This window comes from Balearica regulorum, chromosome 5 (genome assembly GCF_011004875.1).
Source record: "Balearica regulorum gibbericeps isolate bBalReg1 chromosome 5, bBalReg1.pri, whole genome shotgun sequence".
Lineage (NCBI taxonomy): Eukaryota > Metazoa > Chordata > Aves > Gruiformes > Gruidae > Balearica > Balearica regulorum.
This window is the reverse complement of record NC_046188.1, coordinates 28,675,826-28,699,671: the sequence shown is the minus strand read 5'-3', so window position 1 is coordinate 28,699,671 and position 23,846 is coordinate 28,675,826. Positions and strand designations below refer to the sequence as shown.

Genomic DNA, 23,846 nt, shown 5'->3' with positions numbered 1-23,846 from the left:
AAATAAGATTTCTTTAAACTCGCTGTCCCTTCTACAGTACCATTTACTTACTATGTTAGCGAGTGCGTAATGGCCACTGCTCCTTTTTGCTTACAGCATCTATTATCAAGTTCATTGACCTGTAAATCATTTGAAGACTGAAATTCAATTTGAAGGTTTCCCATTTGCACTATACATAAGTTGTGTGGTAAACTTTTGGACATTAACAATGCTTCTAAATTCATAATGCACTTAGTCCAAAACTCCTGAAGTTAGTATTTTTGCACTTGGATTGTTAATGTCTGCTAAACCTGAAACATTCTTCAGCTGACTGAAAGCTTCACATCCTTAGAACGTAAAATCTAAATATAAATGTGGTGGGCGTATGTGGATCTTTTCTCTCCGAGGAGGCTCTGTTACGAATTTCCAATGTTTTACGCCACCACCAAGCCTCCGCTAAGCCGTGACACCTGTTCAGAATTTTCAGCTTCTTAACCCCTTATTACACTTCCTACCACCCCCAGCAGAAGTACAGGAAGTGGAACAGAGTCCTGTCGTCCCAGACTTGCTGTATTAATTCTCAATGGCTCCTCGGTGTCTTTCGGTATTTTACAATAATAGCTACCTTAAGGACAACTAACTAAATGGAAGGGCTTGCTTCTCACAACTGGTGCCAGTAGATGCTCTGGTTATCAAGCAGACCCTGGAAAGAAAACCTACAAATTCCACAGGAGGAACATTAAAGATAATACTGTTAATAATAAGTATAATCACTGATAATAATAAACAGTCTATACCAAAACAACAAACTCTAATGTACTGCAGCTTTTAAGTAACATTATGCTAACTGCATTCTTATCATTCACATTAATAATGATTTGCTATTCTTAGGTTTGATATATTTAGCAAACATTAGCAGTGCACAATCCTAGTGAACAAAAATTCTTTTAGCATCAGTACGTAGCCACTCTAACATTTCTGCAAAAATTAAACCAGAAGGATATCTCCTAGTTAAAAGTCAATACTCTGTTGAGACAGAACGCCTCCATCAGAAAAACCTGTTTCAAAAGACTCCTTTTCATTACAAATCACTCAGATTAATCACAATAAGAATTTTGACCTGATTTATTCACACAAATCAATCCAAATTCATTTTAGACCCAAACTATATGATATTACAAAGATACTAGTAATTTTTTCCAGTTACTAGAGAATCTTGTATAAATGTATTTGTTCCAGTGCTTCTCTGTCAACATCCTTTTCCAAATACACATCATAGTTTAGCTGCATCTCTTCGACCCATTGGCTGAGCTGTATATCCATCTGAAACAATGGAAACCGATTCTTAAATTAACACAATGTTGAGAAAGTAGCAGCAGTTTGAAGGTCAGTACAACAGTAAGAAGGGAAAACATAATAAGAGAGATTAGTCATTCCAAATTATGTAGCAGTGATACATTCATTTCTGGAAATGCCATTTAACTTAAATAGGAGAGAATAAAGATAACTTTTAAAATTATCCCCGTTAATAGCCTAGATATTTTGCTAGCATGTTACAACTGCTTCTCTACATGCATTTGTTTAAGCCTCAAGCATCCTGATCAGAAGGCAACATTCTGACAGAAGTGTTGAGGGAGCAGCTAACTGTCCCATGGAAGAATCACAGGTACTTTCTTGTTTTACACCCAGGGAGTACTGTATTAAGGCTACAAAGGGCTTCTCAGCTGCTGTGTAACTACTGCCTGCTCCAAGAAAAGTTCAAATGACACCACTGCTGCTCCTGGGGCTGAGGATCTATTTCACCCATCAGCATACAGGCAACAAGTGATTCAATTTCTCTAAAGCAGACTACCGTGGCGAGCAAGCCACTTTATAATTAACCTTGTCATGTATGATCAGTGTTTTGTTTCCTAACTAAAGCCAGCCCACATAATTTGTCTAGGCATCATACACCTAGCAACTGTAATCTACTGATGACCTCTGGCAGAAGGGACATGGAGCAGAGGTTGGTCCATCGGAAGTGGTTCCTACTCAGGGAACAGCGGCAGCAGCACAGGGTGTTCAACATCTCTGAAAGTTGCACTGTCGTCATGTTTGTTTCCAACTGCAATTTAAAGCTACGTCACTGATCCAAGGCACCTGATGGTAATCACTTGGCTAGTTGGGAGACCGCATCTCTCCCTAATCTGTACTTCTAACAGCTCATACTGGCACATTATGAGTAATTTTCTATGCTTTCAGTAGGTCAGAAGACAAGAGTATCCTCAGGGATGGTCCTTCTTTAATACGTCCCTTTCTCTCACTGGCCTAACAAAAGTTTGTCATGTTTCAGGGCAATGTGCAAATGTAGAGCTAAATAGAGACAACATTTCAAGGTTTTGCCTCTAGAAGTTTACAAATACATCTGTACTTCTGAGTTTCCACCTCTATACCTGGAAGAAGTCTGATGGAAATGGATATCACAAAACTTACTCACATCATAATGTGGCTTTGCTAACATTTTGTGGGGTTTTTTTAACTTCACAACTAAGGTACTGTTAATAATACATATGATAACACAATGATTCATGCATCCTATTGATAGAGGCTGGGATTTCCATTTTTACCAGTGGGGCAACCAAAGCACAGGCAGATGTGTTGGTAGTCAACCTGGAAACAGAATCCAGAATCCTACATCTTTTAATTGACGCATAAAATTACATATCCTTCCTCACAGCAATACTGGCAAGTAGCTAACCTCAGCTACAGAACTGCCACTTCCATAGGAAGTGACAAAATGTGTTGGCTAAAACCGGCTGAGGGAGCTTACCTGGAGCTTTGAGAGTGATTCCTTAAGGCTTGGAACTGTCACTAGTAAGGACCCTCTTCTCCTTACATTACAAGCAATGAATTCCCAAGCTCTGAAACATATTTAAAAGTAGGTCACCAATTTTTAGGAAAAACCCCACATTTGATATAAAATGAATCTAACACTTTTACAGTTTAGTGGCCAGAGGTAAACTAAGCTTAAAGACTTGCCACACATGCTTATCAGTCACTATTAATACCTAAGCAAGTATCTTTGTATGAACAAAACCAAGCTTTGTATTAAAACCAGAGGGAATATATGGTCTTACAATGTTATATTTTGTAACTTTTTAACTCTGATACATACATGCCTATCATTTTGTACTGTCAACACCTTCACTTTGGACTAGGATTAAACATTGACATTTCGTCCCTTTAAACTTCCGGTTTTGAAGAAAAGTCAGTCTCTGAGTGCACTGTTTTATTAAGCTTAACAACAAGCTGCTCTTTACATACACACTTTGCAGTTGTGACAAAATACTTAAGACATCAGCAATCACAGTATTTAAATATAGCCCCTAGCATTCCTTTTTTTCTGATTTTGCAAGTCAGATCATTTCTCACAGCATGGCAATTCAGACTAAAAAGAATTTAATTTCCGGCATTCTTCGAATGTCATTTCTCTTCATGGTACTAATGCAACATTAAACCACTATCCCCAAGTTCTTGAAGAATCAAATGAATTCTCAGTCATGTGCCTGGAAACAAATCTGGCAATTTGAAACAGCCACTACCCTTCACCCATCCACTCTGTGCCTCTCTGGTGACATTACTGCCTGGTATCAAAGGCAGGAGGACGAGCCTTATCTGAAACTGCTAGCAAATGTCAGACCATTGGCACCCTTTCTTTTTGACTGCCCATTCTAAAGGCACAGTAACTTTGGATGGTAAAGTTATTTACGTTTTAAACTGATACTGCTGGATGAGCAAAAGCTCATCTGTCAGCGTCTTGTACCTGAAAGAGAAGAATTGTAGCCACGCTTTATGCCAATCTATTAATATCAGATCCTTTAACAGCAAGATAGTATTTGAACAGATCAGTGCAAGGATTCAGGGCAAGCTTTGGGTAAACAAAGCAGCAGTGTTTAGTGCTGCCAAACAACAAAGAACTGCCATAACACCTTAGCAGTTAAGTATAACAATTAAGTGTAGGCAGTTTAAAACAATTTCCTTATGCAGTTTATGTATGTGACTTGAAAAAGCACAACCTTAAGGTTTTCCATAACTCACAAGGCTAAACACACACTGCCAAAGAAATAGATTACTTGTTTGGACACATAGCTTACCTGGCCTGTTCCTGTCTGTCAAGAAAATATTCAAAGACATTATTCATTACAACAACATCAGCTTTCTGAAGAAGTGAAGCCTGAGTACAGACGTCTGCATGAACCACCTGAAGGAGAAAAATTTCACAAGGCATAAATTAATTTGAGAGACAAATACAGCCTTCAAGTAGCCATGAAGCCTGTCAACCTAATACAGACAGCACCTGCTACCACTGTTTTGAACCAGTCACAAAAATGAGTATTTCACTGGCTTCATCGTAGATAAAACTGAAGTAAATAACCAGAATAAGCTTTAAAAAAAATGGAAAAATAAAAATCAGATTTATCTCCTCTGATTGAAATACTCGATTTATTACATTAAGTGAAATAAACTACACCTGACTTTTGGTCTAGAACACTGTGTGCCATAAAAGAGGAGATGATGTATGTGATGGCTGCTACATTTCACTTATCTAAATTTTATCACAAATGCTCGCTGATTTCAGGAAAGGAGCTAAGCTAGCTAAAGCTTCCTTGAGGATATTGAAAGGCATCTCACAGGCTCAGTGGGTTACTAAAGGATTATAGCCAGAAAAGACACTACAGACCCAGGTCTGACAGCTGAATTATCATGACATATATTGGGACTGGGAATGCTGGAAAGGCAGGATGCTCAGGGGCACTGGAGGACAGCAAGTGCTTTACCTTACTAAACAACTGCCTCTCCCATCAGCATAGGGGCTGGTGTGATATCAACTACCTTCACCTACCAAAAAGGATATTAGCACATCATGTCATTTTCAAACAGGTGAGATTACAGTGACAGGAGGACATGGATGCTCATTAACACTCTGACAAGATGTGATTTCCTCTTAAAGACGGAGAAATACATCGCATCCTAAATCTGAGGAGAAACATAAATTGGAACATCTTTTGAAGGGATAAGAGAGAAAGCCAATCATCTGAACATTACTTGCATTCCACAAATTTTTTGAAAGTGCATCCCTATATGTTGAAAACAGACAGAAAATCTGAATAACTTCTTTTCTTTCCTGTGTGACCTGTTACTAGGTTGTGCTGGGAATATACTAACCTGATGGATTCAACATGTCACATTTTGTCAAATCTTTCCAAAACTGACCAGATGTAAAAAGGAATTCTTAATACTGACAGGAAAGCTGACTGTTAGTGTAGAAGATTAAAACCACTCACCTGTTGAAAAACATTTTGCCCACTTAACAGTTTATCAGTACTTCTTGGGAGGGTAAATTATGTATTCCTCCTCATAACAAACACGCAAAGCATGCTGTTCTGATTGACAGAGGAAACAGATACTGCCACCCCTACAACTTGTAAGGCTTCAAAGCGTGGAAAACACAATGAGTTGCCAGAGTTTATGACGCTGGTTCGTGCTATCAGAATGCAATTGCATTTATAGCCAAATATTTCAATACCAGTAATAACAGAAACAAAATTCTACCATTCATAAAAAATTAGGCATCACAGCATTTCGTCTTTGAGAGCTATATTCTATGGGCTCTCTGCAAGTGCCCCGATTCAGTAAAACAAACAGCTTTATCTCCTTAAACACATCACCATGCAAAGTTGTTCACCACTGCCTGCAGTGAGTGGAAAGGAAGCAACTGCGTTCTTGTACCTTACCCAGAACTGGCAGGTTAATGCTTGAAGGCTCTATCTCACTGAGAAACAGGGACAGTTTAGTTGTCAAAATGACTGGTTAAATTGCTACTTTCGCCTCCAGTGTGTGGACATCTGAGCTATTTATCTACTGGTTCATGAAAGTTAGAGCTTTTTAGGACAATTAAGATTGGCAGTAATTTATCTTAAACAGTACTAAATTTTCTTAATGCCCTACTATTGGCAGTCGTAATATTTTAAGCCTCAATTCAGAAAGATACTTAAACTACTGGTAAACTTTGAACATGTGTTGAAGTTTCCTTGACTTGAATAACACTTTAACTTAAAATTAATCTGCATTTACAGAGTAGGTGACTGTGCTGACTGAAGTGACCTAACCACCCCATTCTTCCCAAACACATCCACACTCCTGTTGGGGAATGTGGGACCACATAAACATGAGCCGGACCCAGGTATTGCTCCAGCCAAAACACTACTTTTTTGCTGGGTTCTTCTTTAGCTGGACCAGTTCCCACACCTGCTGTGTGCTGGCACAAGAGATGAGGCAGCAACTGATTTTAAAACTGCCCTGTTGCCCAATGGAATATGCACCAAGTCTTTCATGATTACAAGCAGTTTCTAAATTGAGGTCTCGAGTTTCCTAAGATTTGTTGAAATGTTTACTCTCCGCCCAGCATCTCAGTGTTTGCTTAAATGGCAAAAGATGCTGAGCAACTTTCTATGTGCTTTAACAAACCCAATGTTGACCAAAGAAACACAAGGTTCTCTCAGAGATTTAGCCACTAAAGATATCATTCTACCCTGCTGTCCTTTGGGAACATACTCTAATAAAAAATTCAGAATATCCTGAAAAAACAATCGTTCTTTTAGAAGGGTCTCTTAAAAGTTTTTCAAATTTGTGTCATAAATTATTATCAGCAACTGGATTCTAACTATTTTTCAAGCTGGTATGTATCTCTACAGAGGATTTATTTGGGGGTGAAATAAAAATCTAAGATTGAAATGTTCAAAGCAGGTTGATCACAGGAGTCACATGACTAAATTAGCATCTAATGAGACTCAAATAGCTAAGTTCTCAGGCACTGCTTTGAAAATGTATTATCTTCTTATCTTTACGCTCTGAAATTAATACTTCAGCAGAATTACAAGGTGTGAAGGAAAAAACCAAAAAGGTTTATAATAGAGAATATACAAGGCTGAAAAGCATGCATATAGACCACCAGCTCCACTGAATTAACTTGACAGAGTTCCTAACTGCACTTACAGTCTCATCACAATAAGGTGTTATGAACACAAAACATATGCAAAAGCCAAAGGTTATGGATAAACTGGCAGCAACTGGGACTGAGTTGGGCAACCCAATGATACTGCTTACCTTGTGTCAAATATGTTATGTTTATTATTTCTTTCGAGTTTAAAATTGGTTATTTTAATTCCCAAGAAATTACTACACCCAGCAGTTTGTGCGATTCCATTTAAGAGCACATGCATGCAACACAGGATTAAAATCAGTCTTCTACCCAGCATATTCTACCTACCAACTTTTGCTGGTAACAAAATAACTGGTATTCCCCAGAAAGGAAAATAAAAATTCTCATTAAAATAGTAATAGTTATTTCCATAATGGGACTAGGGAAACGGTTCCCATAATGATATCACATTGTTTGAAACCCATTTTTTGTGGAAGGTACATATGCACTGACATTCCAAGAAAGGAAATACCAATAGCCATATGTCCTTTAGGTGTTTTTAGATGCAAATTTGCAAATCCTACAAACATCTTTATGCTAACATTAATGAAACAGAGACATTCAGTTTGACAGAACCTCTATACACTCAGTTTCACAGAAGTTAGTGGGAATAATGTCTTCAATTTCACTGGGAGAAACAGCTCAGATATATACATGTTTTGCGTGAGCCAGTAGATAAGTCCATTCAGGAAAAAGGCTAACACATGTTATCGTATTTTGATAGTTTCCCTCTTCCTCTCTGCTGTGAGATTTTTTTTTTCCCTAATGCAAAGACTATGTTAAGGACCAAACCAAGCAAAGGCAGAAACTTCTTCTCAGAATGCTTATTTACTAGTCACTCACATAAACCTAGCACACAGTAGTTAAAAATACATACACTAAAGCATACATTTAGTTACCTTTATTCTGTCAATGAACTGGTATTTTGTAATCATCATTTCTTGCAAGTGGCAAAAGTCTGCATTCATTTCTACTCCATACAGTTGGGATGCTGAGCTATAAAGATAACCCTACATTAGGAAAAGGAAATTTAGTAACTGTGATGCCTTTAAAACAAGTTCAAAAATTTCAGTTAATATGGAAAAAATAAAGCATAGGTTAAGATTAAGAAAGCATTTTAAAACAGCAAGTTGAGAAATGTCTTTCAGTGGATGCGACATGTTTTTCAGAGGTAAGCCCCTGATCTGGCAATTCCCACTTAGGTCTTATGAATTTTAATAAGAGATCCAAAATGACATGTCAAAATAATAAAAAGAAAAGAAAAACTCCAACTTCAATTGCAAAACAGATGGAAAATGGTCTAAGAAGGAAAAAGTAGTACAAACTAAGTTACAAAAATAGAGTGAAAGGAAAAGACTGCACATTTTTGTTTCTTGGGAGAATGGAAGAAGAAAATAGCAAGACCAAAAAAAAAACCCCAAACCATGACACATACACATAGTCAAAGTGAGTGAAAATGGAGGGCAATATACTAGTAATATAATGGGATATGTTGGTACACAATCTTTGACAGCACCTCTAAGTATTGTATTACTGCCATTTTCAGTTGCTTCATACAGGTAGATATGAAAAAAGATAAATTATCCTTTAATAATAAGCCCAAAATAATGGTTCAATTTCGGACTGAGATTTTTGAAAGTTGTTGGAGATGTTTGGAAAAAAAACCCACACAAATATTTGAGCCTACAAGGCCCTAATGAAGATATTGCTTCAAGTGCCATTGTCTTCACTGAATGCCATAATTACTCTTTGCCAACAAAGGCAAACAAACAATGCTAAAGATAAGATACAGAACATCTGAGATCTCTATGTACTACAAGCTAATTATTACAGTTTTCTGAAACCATTCAACTCGGAGAGTAGAAAAGCAACCTGTGAAGGTGAAGTCACCTCTCCTCCAATATAAGCCAAGAACATGATTAAAAAGGAGAACTCTTTTTAAAAAATGTTTCCTCTGCTTTATCTTCAGACTATCTTCTACTATAACAATACAAGCATTTAAGTACTTCAAAACAAATTCAGGCTAGCAGAAGTGTTACCATTTAAGGACCCAATGCTGCAAATATTTACAAATGGGAGTAACTTTCCTCATTTGAGTAGTCCCAAAATTAGATTATTCAGATGAGTAAAATTACATGCTCAAGTGTTTCCAAGATTGAGCCCTAAACAGCCATTGACTTTTGTAAGAAAGTTGTAATGTGTGTTTTGCATTGCTGTTGGCCATATGTTGCACCAGCCATGCCAAAAGCAATCAAAATTGCACTCAAGTTTCTCGATGAAGTATTTTATGTGCATTTTAAAACACAGAGCAGGACAATATGTTTTCAGAGACAAATTCATATCAAAGTCTTCCTTTGTATAATTTAACAGTTTGTCAGCTTCATAAAGGAATTTAACATAACTAATCTATATATAGACATGGTCAAGACATAGAGGACAAACTTATGAAGGAGAGACAGAGCAGGAACTAGCAAAAGAGCAGCATGTGTGACAGCAATATGCTACTCTGTTGGACAACAGACTTTTCCTCTGCATAAGCAAGATCATTCATATTCCCTTTTGTGAGGAACAGAACAAGAACTGAAATCACTAGGAAACAGCACCTTACACCGTTCAGAGTCAGATTAGAGGTGCCTCTCAGAATTACCCGTCCAAGATGGAGTAACGAGAGTAGGCAGTCAGAGAAGAGGGAAAATGTTTGTCACAGTAATAAAATATGAATTCCTGTGCTGGAAGTTACCGCAAATAGCACTGCACCAAGCCTGGAGCCAACGTCAACCACTACCTTTCCTGTCAGGTCAGGCAGTACATGGTGATAAAGAAACTTCAGTTCCATGAGGGAAAAGGAATGCGAAATAAACTCTGGGAAATAAGAACAGAACAAAGGTGTTGGGTGGGCAGTACTAACTACTGTGTTAGTAACCAATGAAATACTAATCTGAAGAGTTATCATCACTGAAACCCAGTACGGTTTCCTGCCTGAACTACCGTTGGGGACTCTTGAAAACCAGGGTTTGCAGCTTGGAGGTAGCCTGCTGAGCAGTCTATCCCGAGTCTGGGGATTCCTTCCCTTACATGGAGAATTTTGAAATCCTTCATGAAACTGAATTACCTTTCTCTGCACAATGACATCCATTAAATAATACAAAACAAAGTAACTTGGAATTGCTTAAGTGAAAAAGAAAACATGGTACCTAAAGCTCAATACAATTCACGCAAACCTTTTTATGGGCAGATATATTAACAGCTTGAATTTCAACTCCAAGGTTTTAAGGAACGGAATGTTCTCCATACAAACCATTCCTGCCTCAATGCCTGTGCTATACTGGCGACAGCACTGATCTGCACCACACCACACACAAGCTTTAAGACAGATGGTGCTTTCTACTGCTTTTCAGCGTGTGACAGGCAACTGAGGCTACTGCATGGACTCCTACAGGATTGTCTTCCTCTTGCATCTTCCTTTTCAGTGGTACATAGCCCTGCCTCTTCCCTGCCCAGTTTTTGTGGGCAACTACCGTCACCCATATACTGCAAATTAATTCAACTTACATGTGTAGGAATCTCCTTCCATTGGTTATGGGAAATAATTCTGGCCTGTGTACTACACCGGTCTGGACAAAGTCCTCCATCAGCTGGATGCTGCGTTGTCCAGCTGAGTCACTGCACAAACCAGTTCAGTTAAACTGAATTTGTTTCTCGTGTTCCCAAAAGAGCACTTACCTAAAGATGCAGTCTTGTATGAGCCACACGCTGTGCAGTAGCTCCTACTCATCTTCCCCTCCTCACACAATGAATCAACAAAATCATCATCATAAAGGAATGCATCAACATGAATCATGGGCAATGGATTCTGGTGTATCTGAGAAGAGGAACAAAACCTAAGGAAGGCAGAACCAAGTCTCTTAATTTCACTTAGAACTGTTACACAGTTAATTGTCCCATCATCCTACCTTTCCCAAAATCCCAGAAATCTAAGTATTTCCCTGCTCAAAAGTTACAAGTCAAAATTAAACCACAGAAATCCTCCATGTAAAATGGATCATCAAAATCCACTGAAATAACCAGCAAGTGGAAGTCAACAAAGGAAAGCAAGCTGGTTTTGACAGCTGAATAGGAGACCTGCTGTCAATTTTGCCTCCTTAGAGCTTGCTTGGCTATAGAGGAAGTACAGCGTAAAGGAAGCTTTTTCTCTTCCACTTTTAATGAGGAGAATGTAACTTAAATTTAGGAAAAAATGGCAATTTTGCTTCTCAACTTCAACTGCCTGAATATTTTCATCTTCATGCCTTATGCCTCAATCTAGAAACACCACTGATTAACATGGGCGTCATTTTCAATCAAAAGCATACCAGTTAGGATGCTTGCCTTATCATCATCTCAAGGGGTATAATCTTCATCCTCCTACTTCTCTTTCCTCCCTCTCAAAGGCTTGCTGCATGTGGCCAATCCCCTTTTCCTGTTTAAGAGCCACACACCACTTTTCTGGGAAATGCGCTAATTTTCCACCTATACCGACAGCTCAAGTAGAAAAGGTGCTCTCCTCTCCTCTCCCACAGGACTCACAGCCCACCTCTTTCTGAGCCATCAGAATCTGAAAAGAGCTGGAAATCATTTCTGGGCTGCCCACATTATGGCAACAGTGAAACACTGGCCCTGTATTTCTGCTTTCTTTAAGGGGGCTGTTAGAGTCTATTATGGAGCTAGCATTAAAGAATCACTGTGACAGGTGTCATACCACACAGAATGAAAGCTATGCCAAATAACTTATGATCAAAGTCTTAAGAACTATGAAGCAACTTTCTTGGGGTCACACAATCATGCAGCAACAGACCTGAGAACCAAACTGAGATTACCTATACCTCAATCCGGTACTCATTCTCTATTATGAGCTACTACTAAAACTGAAACCAGCATAGTCCCCAAATAAATGATGTGTTTCAGCAAAAGGAGACCATAACAATTAGCTTACTTTCTGAATAGCTTGATGTTCCGAACTAAACATTGCCTCGATGGGTAAACAATTCCGCAAATCTTCAGCAATCTTTTTGAGCACAACATCATTGTTACTCACCACAAGCTCATCAAAGTCATCTATAAATCAAGACACAAAAAAAACCAAAAAAACCCCCTGAACAATCATATGTAGATCATGTGGACTAAGTGATGACCAGTACAATACAGTTGCAAGACATAAACAATACCAGATGGGTAAGGTTTTTATTTGAAATGCATTTTTCAGCCGTTGTTAGCTTTTCCAGCCAATGACAGATTCGGATTGTAATAACTTTGCCACTTAAAATAAATGTAGCACTTTTTTGAAATCTCAAATTATTTTCATATTTATAAACTTATAACTCACATATGATGGTCTGGGCTGCCACCAAAGTGATACTGTTTCAGCTTAAGATATAAAAACATCAAAGATGTTTTTGAACTATTGGAGAAATTACAAAACTCATAGTTGCCTGAATGCAGACTTTTTTTTTTTTTTAATACAAGTTTCTTTTTATATATACCATCTTTCTAATAAAGTGGTTACAAAAAACCAGGGATAATGCACAGTTCAACAGTTCAACTCACAATACATTTTACACGACTTAAACTATCAAAATATTTCAAATGTTAAAGAAAATAGGAATGGATGTAAACCAGTACGTTTTTGCAAAGCCACACTGTAAATTCTTGCTATTTTTCCAGGATATCCCTGCATTACTTTAACACTTTTTTTTTTTTTAAAGACATCTAGAAAAAAAATCAAGCGGGAACTTTGGAAGTCACCAATCCTTTCTTCTTCCAAGGCTGTATCAATAGTAAGCGTCACTACTTCTCCAACCTATTCTTTTGAAAAAGATTGTTAATGCTGAAGACTCTACAAGCTCCCTTAGAAGTTTATTCCAGTGCTTGACTACACTTACTATTAGAAAGGAATAACTTTCTTAATAATTGATCTAGATTTCCTCTGCCGCAATTTAAACTCAGTACTCTCTGTCCCACTCATAATATAAACAGAAAAGTTTGTTCCTCTCCTGTATATAGCAACTTTTTATTTCTTTGAAGGCTTGTCATATGTCCCATCAGTCATCTTTTCTAGAAGAAACAAGATCCACTTATCCAGCCCTTTTCTGCATTCTTTCTAGGAGTCTGATCATTCTCATCACTCCCCTTTGGATCTTCTGGACTCTCTCATCCCTTATGACCTGTAGTACTGATAACTAGACACATTACTCCAGCTAAAGATTTATTTGCACTAACCAGACTTTTCACATCTTGCAGCCAACATCCTGCTTACACACCCCAGTTTCATGTTAGCACTCTTCCCAGAGCATGATGTTTCTAACTGACATTCAGCATGAGATCTGCTGTACACCAGTACTCTGTTCCCTTTCTGTTACATTTTCCTCAAAAGAAGGACTAAACGAAACTCCTTTTTGTCTGGACATCTCACTGCTCTGAGGGCACTGAACTGGTTCTAAACAAAGGAACATCTGAGGTCAAAACTACATACCTGTAAATGAAACAAAAACCACACAACAAAAAGCAGCCACAAACCTAATCCTGAAAAAATACACCAAACCCATCTATTGATTTTTGTCTAAAAATAGACATGTTTGTCCTCTCCTCCTCATCCCTTCTGTTTGTTTCTTGTTCTATTTGGACTGCTATCATGTTGGGCAGGGAGTCTGGTTTTTGCATATTTGTACATCATTCACCAAAAGAAAATCTGTCAGATTTTAGAGTTATTTAAAAAAAGTTAATGTTTGTTAACATTGCTGTCCCAGGTGGGAATATTAGTATAGACAAGCTTGATGGCAAGCAGGTTCAAAATAAATCTACAGAACATGCCACAAGTTTATCTATGTATATCTAATATACTTAATCTTTCCTGTGGAACACAGGCAATGCTAGAAACAGTGAGAAATTTTAAGGCTAGTCTAAGAAACAGAGACCAGCTAAACTTTTAACTATGAAATGCTTCTGAAATGCTTTTTGCTTAAGCACTGTAGTGAGAACAACTAGATTAAAAAACCCTCATTCATTAGCGCAAGGCACTCTTCTTAGAGTGTAAATGTAAACGGTTCTTTCAACATGTCCCCAAACTGACTCCAACAGATAATCCTGAATCCCACACAGTAAACAGCAGAAACTTTACATCATCTGGATTCCCTTAACATATATTTGGTTTATTCTTTATTAAATGCCTAGCAGTAATGCTCCAAGGCCCTGATGGCCACAATACTGTTGGTAGTTGTCATACGACAGGAAGACAATTTGGTGTTCCAAAGAGCTCAAAGTTAAGTTCTCAAGAACCTCAGCTCCTAGAGAGATGCAGACTTTGCATTGAGGAACACAGGAGGGATACAGGCGGCAGCTGCAACAGCATGAACACCACAACAGGTGCAATGCAGCAGCTTCAGCTTGTCAGCATTTTAATTTGAAACCTCTAATGAGCACCCATCTCCTGTTAACCTCATGGTCCATCCAACAACTTGCAGATTTGTTATGAATATCCCAGAAGCAGTGAGTGATTTTCCTGATCAGCTCAGGGAACATTTCCATGGCTGTGACACAGCACATAAGTAACCCCAGACATTATGTGAAGGTGGACAGATTCAATCGTTGCCTAACTGGGACTGTCAGCACCACAACAGGCCCTCAGAGTGCAAAAGACCCAGAGATTGCTGAGGTGGATAACATCTGAGGAAGCCAGGAGAAAAATCATGCTACAGACAGAACGAGAGAGTAGAAAGCTGATATTAGCAGCTGTACAGACCAGTGCCTGTGGGCAATAAGCCCCTACATCTGGCACATGCTTTAAAACAATACTATTACTATGCAAGAGAGCTCATCCAGCTGTTGTACAGCCTGTTAAGAGTATCAAATTCATATATAGCATTTAATGAAATGCAGGAAGTGTTCATAGACCACCAGGCCAGCCACATCACACTGCAAATGCAGAACTTGAGCTCCCTTTCTCCCAGAGCTGGTGTTGTCAACAGGATCTGCTCCCTCATGGCCTGGGTGACCTTATCTGGCCAACATCAGTGGAAGACAGCTATCTAGGCTATTCAGTGTCCCAGGTCTACAGTAGAGAAATGGGCACTTTCAGTGAGAGACAGGTAGCACACTCATCTTCCTCAAATGCAGAATACCCCTTCCCTGCCTTGACTTCCACTTATACAATACTCGTCACAATACTGACCATCTTACGTGGGGCCCTCTGAGCTCTTCTTATGAAACAAAGTACAACACAAAAGAGTTCTTGTGGATGCTTTGTATGAAACAGGTCCTAAGAAAAAATCTTACAACACATATGCAGCTCAAACAAAAAACCTGTTGAAACATCGATACTGAAAAGTAAATGATGAATGGAAACGCTCCTTCCCAACTATCAGTTAATACTGTAAAGCATAAGCATGCAGGAACAAAAAAAAACCCCAAACATGGCAGCTTCAGCAGAAGCTGTGCATGCAACATTCTGCACTTGTGTTGTAGTCTGCAACTGAACTCAGACACGGAGAGTTGCCTCATTCCTGTCAAAGCAAGAAACAGCAACAGCTACCACAATAACTTATTTACTTTTGCAGTATGTAAATATATATAGATTGCCATCAAGTACGGAACCCAGGTGCCAAATATGAAAATGGACATTTCTGCTTCAGACCAGTACAGTTTTATCAACTCCACCCTTGTGTTTAACAAATTGCTCACTCTTGAGAATCTCAGTATCACCTTACAAGAGATCTTCAAAGAAGAAACAAAAATAGAAAACTATTTTTGATACCATTTTAGTGCCTGTTATATATATGAAATGGAGAATGGGCAAGCCAATCCCTGTGTTCATCGAACAGACAACTAACCAGGAAAGAACCGTACAGTTCATGAAATACTGCAAGATGAATCATAATCATTTGTTTATGACGGAAGTCTGAGTGCATAGTGTTTGTATTTTACTTCAAAAACCGGTTCCACTGGATCTACTCAACATGCATTCATAAAATTTAATTAACACATTGCAAAAAGCCTAATTAACACCCTGGTGCTGCTCAGCCTTTCTACAGCAAATGTAAGACAAGCTAAGAAAACATCACAAAGCCTCACACTGGATAGAGGGCACCGCTACACCAACATCTAAACATCCTGGCACTGCGAAATACATGATTGAAGACAAGAAATATATGATTTCCAATGACAACAGAAGATTATGTGTCACGTGGAAAGAAAAGGATTTAGCAAAGACAACCACAAGAGCAAGCATCTTATGGTTTTCTAGATATATGTTAAGACTCACAGAAGTAAAAAGCAAATATTAACATCCATGTTACTTAATATTAGGTTAATGTAATCATTCAGTGTGTTTTAATGATACTGAACAAACAGTTCAAGGAGGAAGTCCCGTATCTCTAAAACATTACTATCTCCTTTTTTGGCGAAACAATTTGAAAAACAATCTGCAACCTCAGTATACCAACTTCTTCAGGAACTCTAAATACTATTTCTATCCCTATCCCTAAGCATACTTAGCTATTGGTAGATAGTAATCAGCTTTTTCCAACAGGAATATAACCAGAGCTTATTTTATTAGTCCTTTAAGTCTTTTACATTCATAAATTGAAAGAAGCTTCAAAGTTAAGTGTTAAACAAGATAAGTCACATAGCTATTTTATAATCACTAGTTTTCCCCACCATTATTAACTTTCAGTGACTACCAACTTCGAAGTACTTGGTATTCTTGAGACCTCTCTTGCAGCAGTATCATTTGTCACAACAAAGGAAATTAATGCCAATTCCTAAAGTTGGTGATTCATCAAATTACAGGTAACATCCCATTTTAGTTTACCAAACAACAGAGTAGTGGAAAAGATTTTTGGTATGGGATAATTTTAACAAAGAAATACATTCCAGTTAATATGGCTCTGCAATGCTATTTTGATCTCTTCTGAAAGAATTTTTTACCCAGATAAATCACTTCTACCAATTTGGATATGAAGCCTTGTACTAAATTGATTCTTCACACACAGAAAAAATTACATCCTATACTTGTTACACTGCAGAAACCCAAGCTTTCATCCTTTTAAAGGGACTCAGTCCACTTTAGTTCTACCTGCAGAGATAGTAGTTCTGAAAGGAAACACTAAAGACCATTTCCTCCAAAAGAGACAAGTTTTTTCTTATACGATTTCCTATTCTTATCTTGTGAAGATCACCATCTGACAGTTGTACCTATCAGGTCTGGGAACACAATAATGCCTACACCATAAACTACATAATAGAAAAAGCTGGAGAAACATGGTCTGTTCCTAAGAGTATGATGAGAAGTTCCTTTTCCATATGCAGAACACTGTACTAAAGCAGCAGGTCCACCATGGTCAGGTTGAGTTAATTTTGTCAGATGCCCCTCCCTCACTGCCTGTGAAAAGCCTGAACTTACAGCACTGACTGCCCTCAACTTTCAAGACACAGGACTAAATCTACGCCAATTTCTTAAGAAGCTGGTTTGCTCCCAGTACAAGTGAATCCAGAAGAAAAAAATTAACTTGCACTTAATTATATATTGTTCAGCCTTAACTTAGAGGATTTCCAACCATTTATTATTCAACAGTTGTTTTGAGTAATACATCACTGTATGAACAATCGGCAATTCAGACCAGTATATCACTTTGAAATCTTAGCTTTATATTTAAATGTTTCTAATGAAATGCATAGAATGGAAAAGTTTGTAAGATTGTTTTATTTTATTGTTGCATGACTGGAAAAAAAAGAAATTAAAAGCTAGTATTAGAACAGTCAGTTTCAGCCCTGCTGTGAAAAATTTTTTTAAAATCTATCTCAGACCCTGCAACAGTACATGAAAAACCACAAAGGGTCTTTTTATCATTTTAGCTGTGCTTCACTGACATGAATCAAGAGATGGACTTTTGTAATCTGCATTGAAGGCTGAAGTACAGCAAAAGTGTTCAGTAGTTGCCAGTAAGTCGAGTGGTTTGATGACTTCAATCTCAAACTTGAAATCAGGATTCCTGTGTTTATTTCCTCTGATTCCTGCATCCCTGTTCATGAGAGATAGCTTGATCAATTCTGCTTTCACTGCTTATTTTCTCCAGCACCCATTCTTACCAAATGCAACCTCTCCTGCTACTGAAAATCCTTAAAGAGTCTCAGTCAGTTAGGAAGCGAAAGGCAGTATGACCATGCACACATTTATACAGAAGCTATACATCAAATGCTGGGACCCATCTGAGGGGGGATCTTCAGGAGGGTTTCCCCAAGTGGTTTGAATTAGCTCTTGGGCTTCACCCAAGTTTTCTTAGCCAGAACTTCTGGAACATGGTTATTGCAGAAGGATATTAAAGCATTAATCATCCTATTATAAAATAGTTCAGTTAAGACACCAAAGGTTCCTGTTATTCTTTCCAACTCTTATTATTTCATTTTCTTTGAGATCTAAGGCTAATTCAAAAGAAAAGCTGGAATGCAAGTCACCGTGAAATGACGTACATTTCACTGCAGCGTGTGGGAAGAGCTGGCTGATTGCGAAACAAGCAACGCAGTGTTGCTAAGCAGCTGCCTTAAACCAGTAATGTCTTCTTCCATCATACGTAAAGATTTGGAATTTCTAAAACTTGCAATACCCAAAAAAAAAAAAAAAAAAAGCGTGACTGGTTATTTTATTCCGTATTCGTACAAAGAAGAAAATGAGTAGCATCTTGCATACACTTACATTCCCGTACTTACTAAGGAAGATTAGTCAGAAATCATTAGAGTGAGAACCTGTTCAATGTTCTCTCAGTTCCACGTACGTAAGAGTCTTTACTTTGTATAACTGGCTTTACTAAAAAGTAATTTGGCTCCTCCATGGAAAAGTCTTTCAATAACATTCCATGCATACAGCATGCAAGTCAGAAAACACCGACTAAGTTAAATTAATAAATAAGGCTATCTTTGCAACAACACTAATCCTAAAGGGCAAATGCTTTATGCAAAGCTTTACTCTCAGGCTGCATGTACACTTTACTTGAGAGAAAGGCGTGAGGGAGGAAAAAAGCCTGACTGTAGCTAGCACTGGAATCGTGCCCAGTCCTTCTCAGCTGGAAGTAAAACTAAGCTCAACATCTTGACAGAAACAGGAATAGGATGGCAGTAGGAGGTGGGGGGAAACCCACACATGCCAGAAAAACAACTTGTCTGTGAGGATGCCATTTTTGTTTGCATTTATCCTATCCTTGTTTGCTTACACTTTTTTCATTCAGAGTATTATCCTTCCATCCCTAGATTTTCTTCTTTTGTTCATCAGAGGTTTGTTTCTTTCCTACATCTGTATTGCCAAAGACTAGGCTTTTATGTCTGTGTGGTACAGACATCTAGTAACTTTTTAGCATCTCCCACAAAACTGTTTTCTCTCTGCCCAGAGAAACCTCAAATTCTCTAGCTGTATCCAGAGTACAGCAGCAGAAACCTCAGTACCGGCTCTTCACTATCCTCTGTCCAACCAGTATTAATTATTACAGCACTGTCCAGGTGTGACAATGAGAAGGATAATACAATTAGTCAAACACAAGAATTCTGAGGGGGCAAAAAAACCTCACAGTAAAAGTTACCGTCAGTATGTGGCCACAGAAGCAGCTCAGACAAACAATACAAATGAGCGTCATCAAGAGTGTTGTGTTGGGGACATCATCCAAAATATTTGCAACTCCAGAGAAACTGCAAAAAGGGCAAAGGAATGTGACCTGCTGGGCAAATGCTTCTGCTTACTTACTGTTCAATGCTGCAGGAAAATAAAAACAGTAAGAGAAAGAGATATCTCTATTTTCCTCCAGTCCTGTACTCGCTCAGGGTGAAGAAAAGAAAAACTGGAGATATACTGCAAGGACACAGACATTCAGAAAAAGCACAATGGAAAAACAAGAAGAGGTTAATGGCCTAATGAGTCAATGAAACACATTTTAATTGGGTAACAATGAAAAAGTATTACAGAAAGGTACAGAGCTTTCTAATTCTCTCTCCTCTACCATATAGCTACATGTACATACACTTGTACGCTAGAGTGGGAGACTGTAGCACCTCAAGACAGCACAAAAATTGGGCAAACATTAATACTATTACTTAAAACTTCATAATCAACAGATTCAGAAACTGGTAACTTCTACAAACAGTAGGAGGAGACCAAATTCTACAGGCTCTAAATTTCTCCACAAATGTGGCGATCTGGGAAATAAAATTAGCCTAAAAGTCACACATGTCCCAAATGATCCATCGGGGAACAAATATTGTTGCCTATAGCTTTATACTGCATCAGCACTTGGCAAAATGCAATCACAAACTGTAAGGAAATGCCAAAAATGCAGATGCCCAAAGTGCAATTTAATTTCTCAGAAAATAAATTAATAGCATCCAGCCAAGACATTAACAATGATTTTTTTTTTCCTGAAAAAGAGAGAGAAATTTAGTATAAATTATTATCAGAGCACAAGCCTGTAAACAAAGACAATAAAATATCATGGATATTGACTGTAAGAATCCTAAACCAAAAAAGATTCTGAAGATGGTCTATCAAGGAGACTACAGAGATTAAGTCATATTCATTACTTCAGCTGCTTGATCCCAATTGCCCTACGTCTCCTGCCTACTCTGCCCTCTGATCTGCAGCATATGAGCTAAAAAGCCATTGAATGGCAACTACAAAATATAATTATGTTAGTTTCAAGATGATGTACATAGTGAAGCAGCAGCAATCAGCATTAGTACAATCAAACTAAAAGTAGGAGGACACAGATTACTCAGATGTACCAGGCACAAAGTAGTCCAAAATCTGGAATCTGATCTACGCTTCAGCTTGCATCTTAATTATGAAGAGTAGACATGAAGCAAGAAAATATATATTTCCTTTCCCTGAAAGACTTAGGCACAGATCTAGATCATTAAAGTTCAGAAAAAAATATTTGAGAGATCATAATCTAATGAAGGCTAGGAACCATAGCAGACTTGTCCTTCACAGAAATGATCTATGAGAATTTTTGGAAGCTGTAGCATAAAAAGGAAGATTTTAAAAGTTCTTCACTGACAAAGGATTTTTGCAAGTGTACATAAACTATGTCATTGGCTAAAAATTCCTACCGTAAAGCACAATCATAGAATCGAAGTGGAGAAAATAGTAAGTACCCATTTCCTAACTGAAACAGTTTAGCATTTTCAAGTTTCACTACTAAGTTCCCACGTGCTTTACTGTATTTGTAGGAGTCAGTAAGCTGAGAAAGCCATATATGCACACCACACTAATATAGTGTAGAAGGAGCTGTAATGATTTACGTTAAGGGAACAAGCAATACAAATGATTGCATATGAAATTCAATGAGATTTTTAAATTAGAGCATATTGGATGGAAGAAAAACATTTCTAAGAAGATTATTTACAGTAACCCAGGCACTGTTTAGCAGGCAGACCATGCTGCTGCATCCAGACAAGGACTCAGAAAGGAAGGGATGAAATATTGCTTAGAGCAGATTGCTCTACCATTATGTCTGTACACACGTATCTGTAGACATACACGTGTGTGCAGACATATACATGTGTATGTACACACACAGACAGTTACAATTAACAGTAACTACATCCATTGAACTTCAGCCTTCAAGTCTTAGGGAGTCCCATCTCTGCTCTAGCTGTGAAGGCTGACTGGCAGATGCTCTGAAACATCTGGTGATGTCTTTCCTAGGAAGGAACCAGTTGGGGCGGGAGGGCTGCATGCCCACCGGAGGAGGGTACACGCTGCGTTCCCAGCTGGTTCCTTTCCCCTAATGCCAGCAGAGGGCCCGCTCAGTCAGGGAAGGATCTTTCCTGCCTCCCTCCATCCCAGTGGTCATGGGAGCTGCAAACCACAGGGCAACAGTGACTTTGCAGTTCTAAGTACCTGGACAGCTGGACAACTTCTATGTGTCACAGTTGACCTTTGTGCAACAGTCCCCACGTGTTTGCTTACGAAGATGTTTCTACACGAAAGTGGAGGTGCTGCGATGGAAGACCTGTAGAAGAATAATCCTAGCACAAACAGGGCATGACTTGGGGAAGTAATGTATCATATAACAATTTATGCCCACCCAACGCATGATCACCAGGGAGTGGGTTTACTGTCCCAAGAGGCAATGATTAATAAACAAGACACATTTATCAGCTGCTTGAGAGTGGATCAAAGGATTCGGGGGGCATTCAAGATTCATATCTGCAACAGCAAAATGCAAATATACCCACAGATTAAGCGGCATTTAGTCAGTTTATTCAGCATGGCATTATGTGCCTACAGCTTTAATGCACTGCCTATGTTCAGGTTTTCCATGTCATCTTTTTGTTCAGTTGCAAATTAACAGCTTGTGCACTGACCCACATTTCCTTTCTTCATCTGTCACGAGATGCTTGATTGCAGCATGTTGATGAGATTATACTGAGGCACAAACAAGAAAGTAAGCAGACAGCTATGTTAACTTAAGGCAACATTAACTGGGGAAAGTAGTGCTTGCAAATTAATTCAAACTGCGATTTTCAAGCTTCTGAAAGATTGCTGTGAACACGTGTGAAGTTGAACAAGACAAGACTAATGTCTAAAAATCTCTAGATACGGCAGGAGCAGAGTACCTCTGTATGACCTCTGATGTTTCAACCTGGAGAGTTTAAGAGGTTACCACCCCAGCTGTCTGTCCTGCCCTTCTGCTGGCAGCGCCCATCTCTGCGGCACAGCCGGCAGAACAGCCACGAGCCTGCACCTCTGCCACGACACTGGCAACCCTAAGCACGCCACCAGCTCCCGTTCTGAGAGATGACAACCTGCTGATTACGGCGGCTGAGAAACGCCGGGCCGTGCCAAGGAACTGCTTCAGGCACAGCAGCCTCCGCTGAAGAGTCGGAGAGGGCTGGCGGCACCACAGCTTCAGGCCTCCCCTGCTTCCCCGAGCACCGCAACCCGCGGCAGCAGCCCGGCTCCCGGGCAGCCCCCTCGCCCCGGCCAGGCCCAGCCGGGGCACAGCGCACCAGGCGGCTCCGGGACTCGGGCGGGGGGGGGGGCGGGCTGCCGGCCGGTACCCGCCGAGGCAGGCGGGCCCTGTCAGGCTTGTCAGGCAGCGGAGCGCCTCAGCTCGCGCACGGCTCCCCTCAGCCCGGGGACCGTTAGGCGGACACGCGCTCAGCTCGCGCGCGGCCCCGCGGGGGAGAAACACCTCCCCCCGCCCCAGCTACCGCACAGCCGCTCTCGCCTCGCCCCGCCGGCGGGGCTTTCCGGCAGGCCGGCCGCCGGACCGGCAACGGGGAGGACGCCCGCTCGGTGCCAGCACCGTAAGGGGACGGGGCAGCCAGGCCGCAGCGCCGGCAGCGGCTCGCCTCGGCGGGACACGGCTCAGCCCCGCTACGCCCACCGGGCCTCCCCCCGCGATCGGGGCCTGCCCGCAGCGCCCGCCAGCTGCCGGGCGGCGGCAGCGGCACCCGGAGCGCGGCGCCCGGACCGGGCCGCGCTTACTGGTGTTGCGCATCCAGTGCAGCAGGCGGGGCAGGTCAGCGGCGCACGTGCCCCGCACGGCGGCCAGCACCGCGCGCCGCGCCGCCTCCAGCTCCATCGCGCCGCGCCGCCGCGGGGGGGCGCTGCCGCTGCTGCTGCCGCCGCCTGGCGTAGGCGGGGCCTCGCGCCGCGCCTGCGCAGGCCGCCCGCCGCCTTCCGCCGCCCGCACGTGCCCCGGGCGCAGGGTGCCAGGGGAAAGGCCCGCTCCCCCCACCCGGTAGTGCGCATGCGGGAGGGCGGTGCCGCGCGGAGGGCGCCTTGTGCGCATGCCCAGTCTGGCCGGTAAAAGCCCTCGCTCCGCGC

At 40.3% G+C, this 23,846-nt stretch overlaps 1 protein-coding gene across 2 annotated transcripts; it reads right to left on the bottom strand.

The window, feature by feature from the left end:
• Positions 1-1,086: 1,086 nt before the first annotated feature.
• LOC104638751 (uncharacterized) lies at positions 1,087-23,826 on the bottom strand. Of its 2 annotated transcripts, XM_075754005.1 has the most exons (9): positions 23,505-23,645; positions 22,379-22,439; positions 11,973-12,094; positions 10,724-10,862; positions 9,741-9,862; positions 7,900-8,010; positions 4,113-4,219; positions 2,789-2,879; positions 1,087-1,302 (listed from the first exon to the last, which is right to left on the bottom strand). In XM_075754005.1, exons 2-9 carry the CDS (start codon positions 22,395-22,397, stop codon positions 1,186-1,188), a joined length of 828 nt encoding a protein of 275 aa, XP_075610120.1. In that variant the 5' UTR covers positions 22,398-22,439; positions 23,505-23,645; the 3' UTR covers positions 1,087-1,185. The 2 variants fall into 2 exon arrangements, with proteins under 2 accessions (XP_075610120.1, XP_075610119.1); XM_075754004.1 differs by lacking the exon at positions 22,379-22,439 and having other exon boundaries at positions 23,505-23,826.
• Between the last annotated feature and the right edge of the window lie 20 nt (positions 23,827-23,846).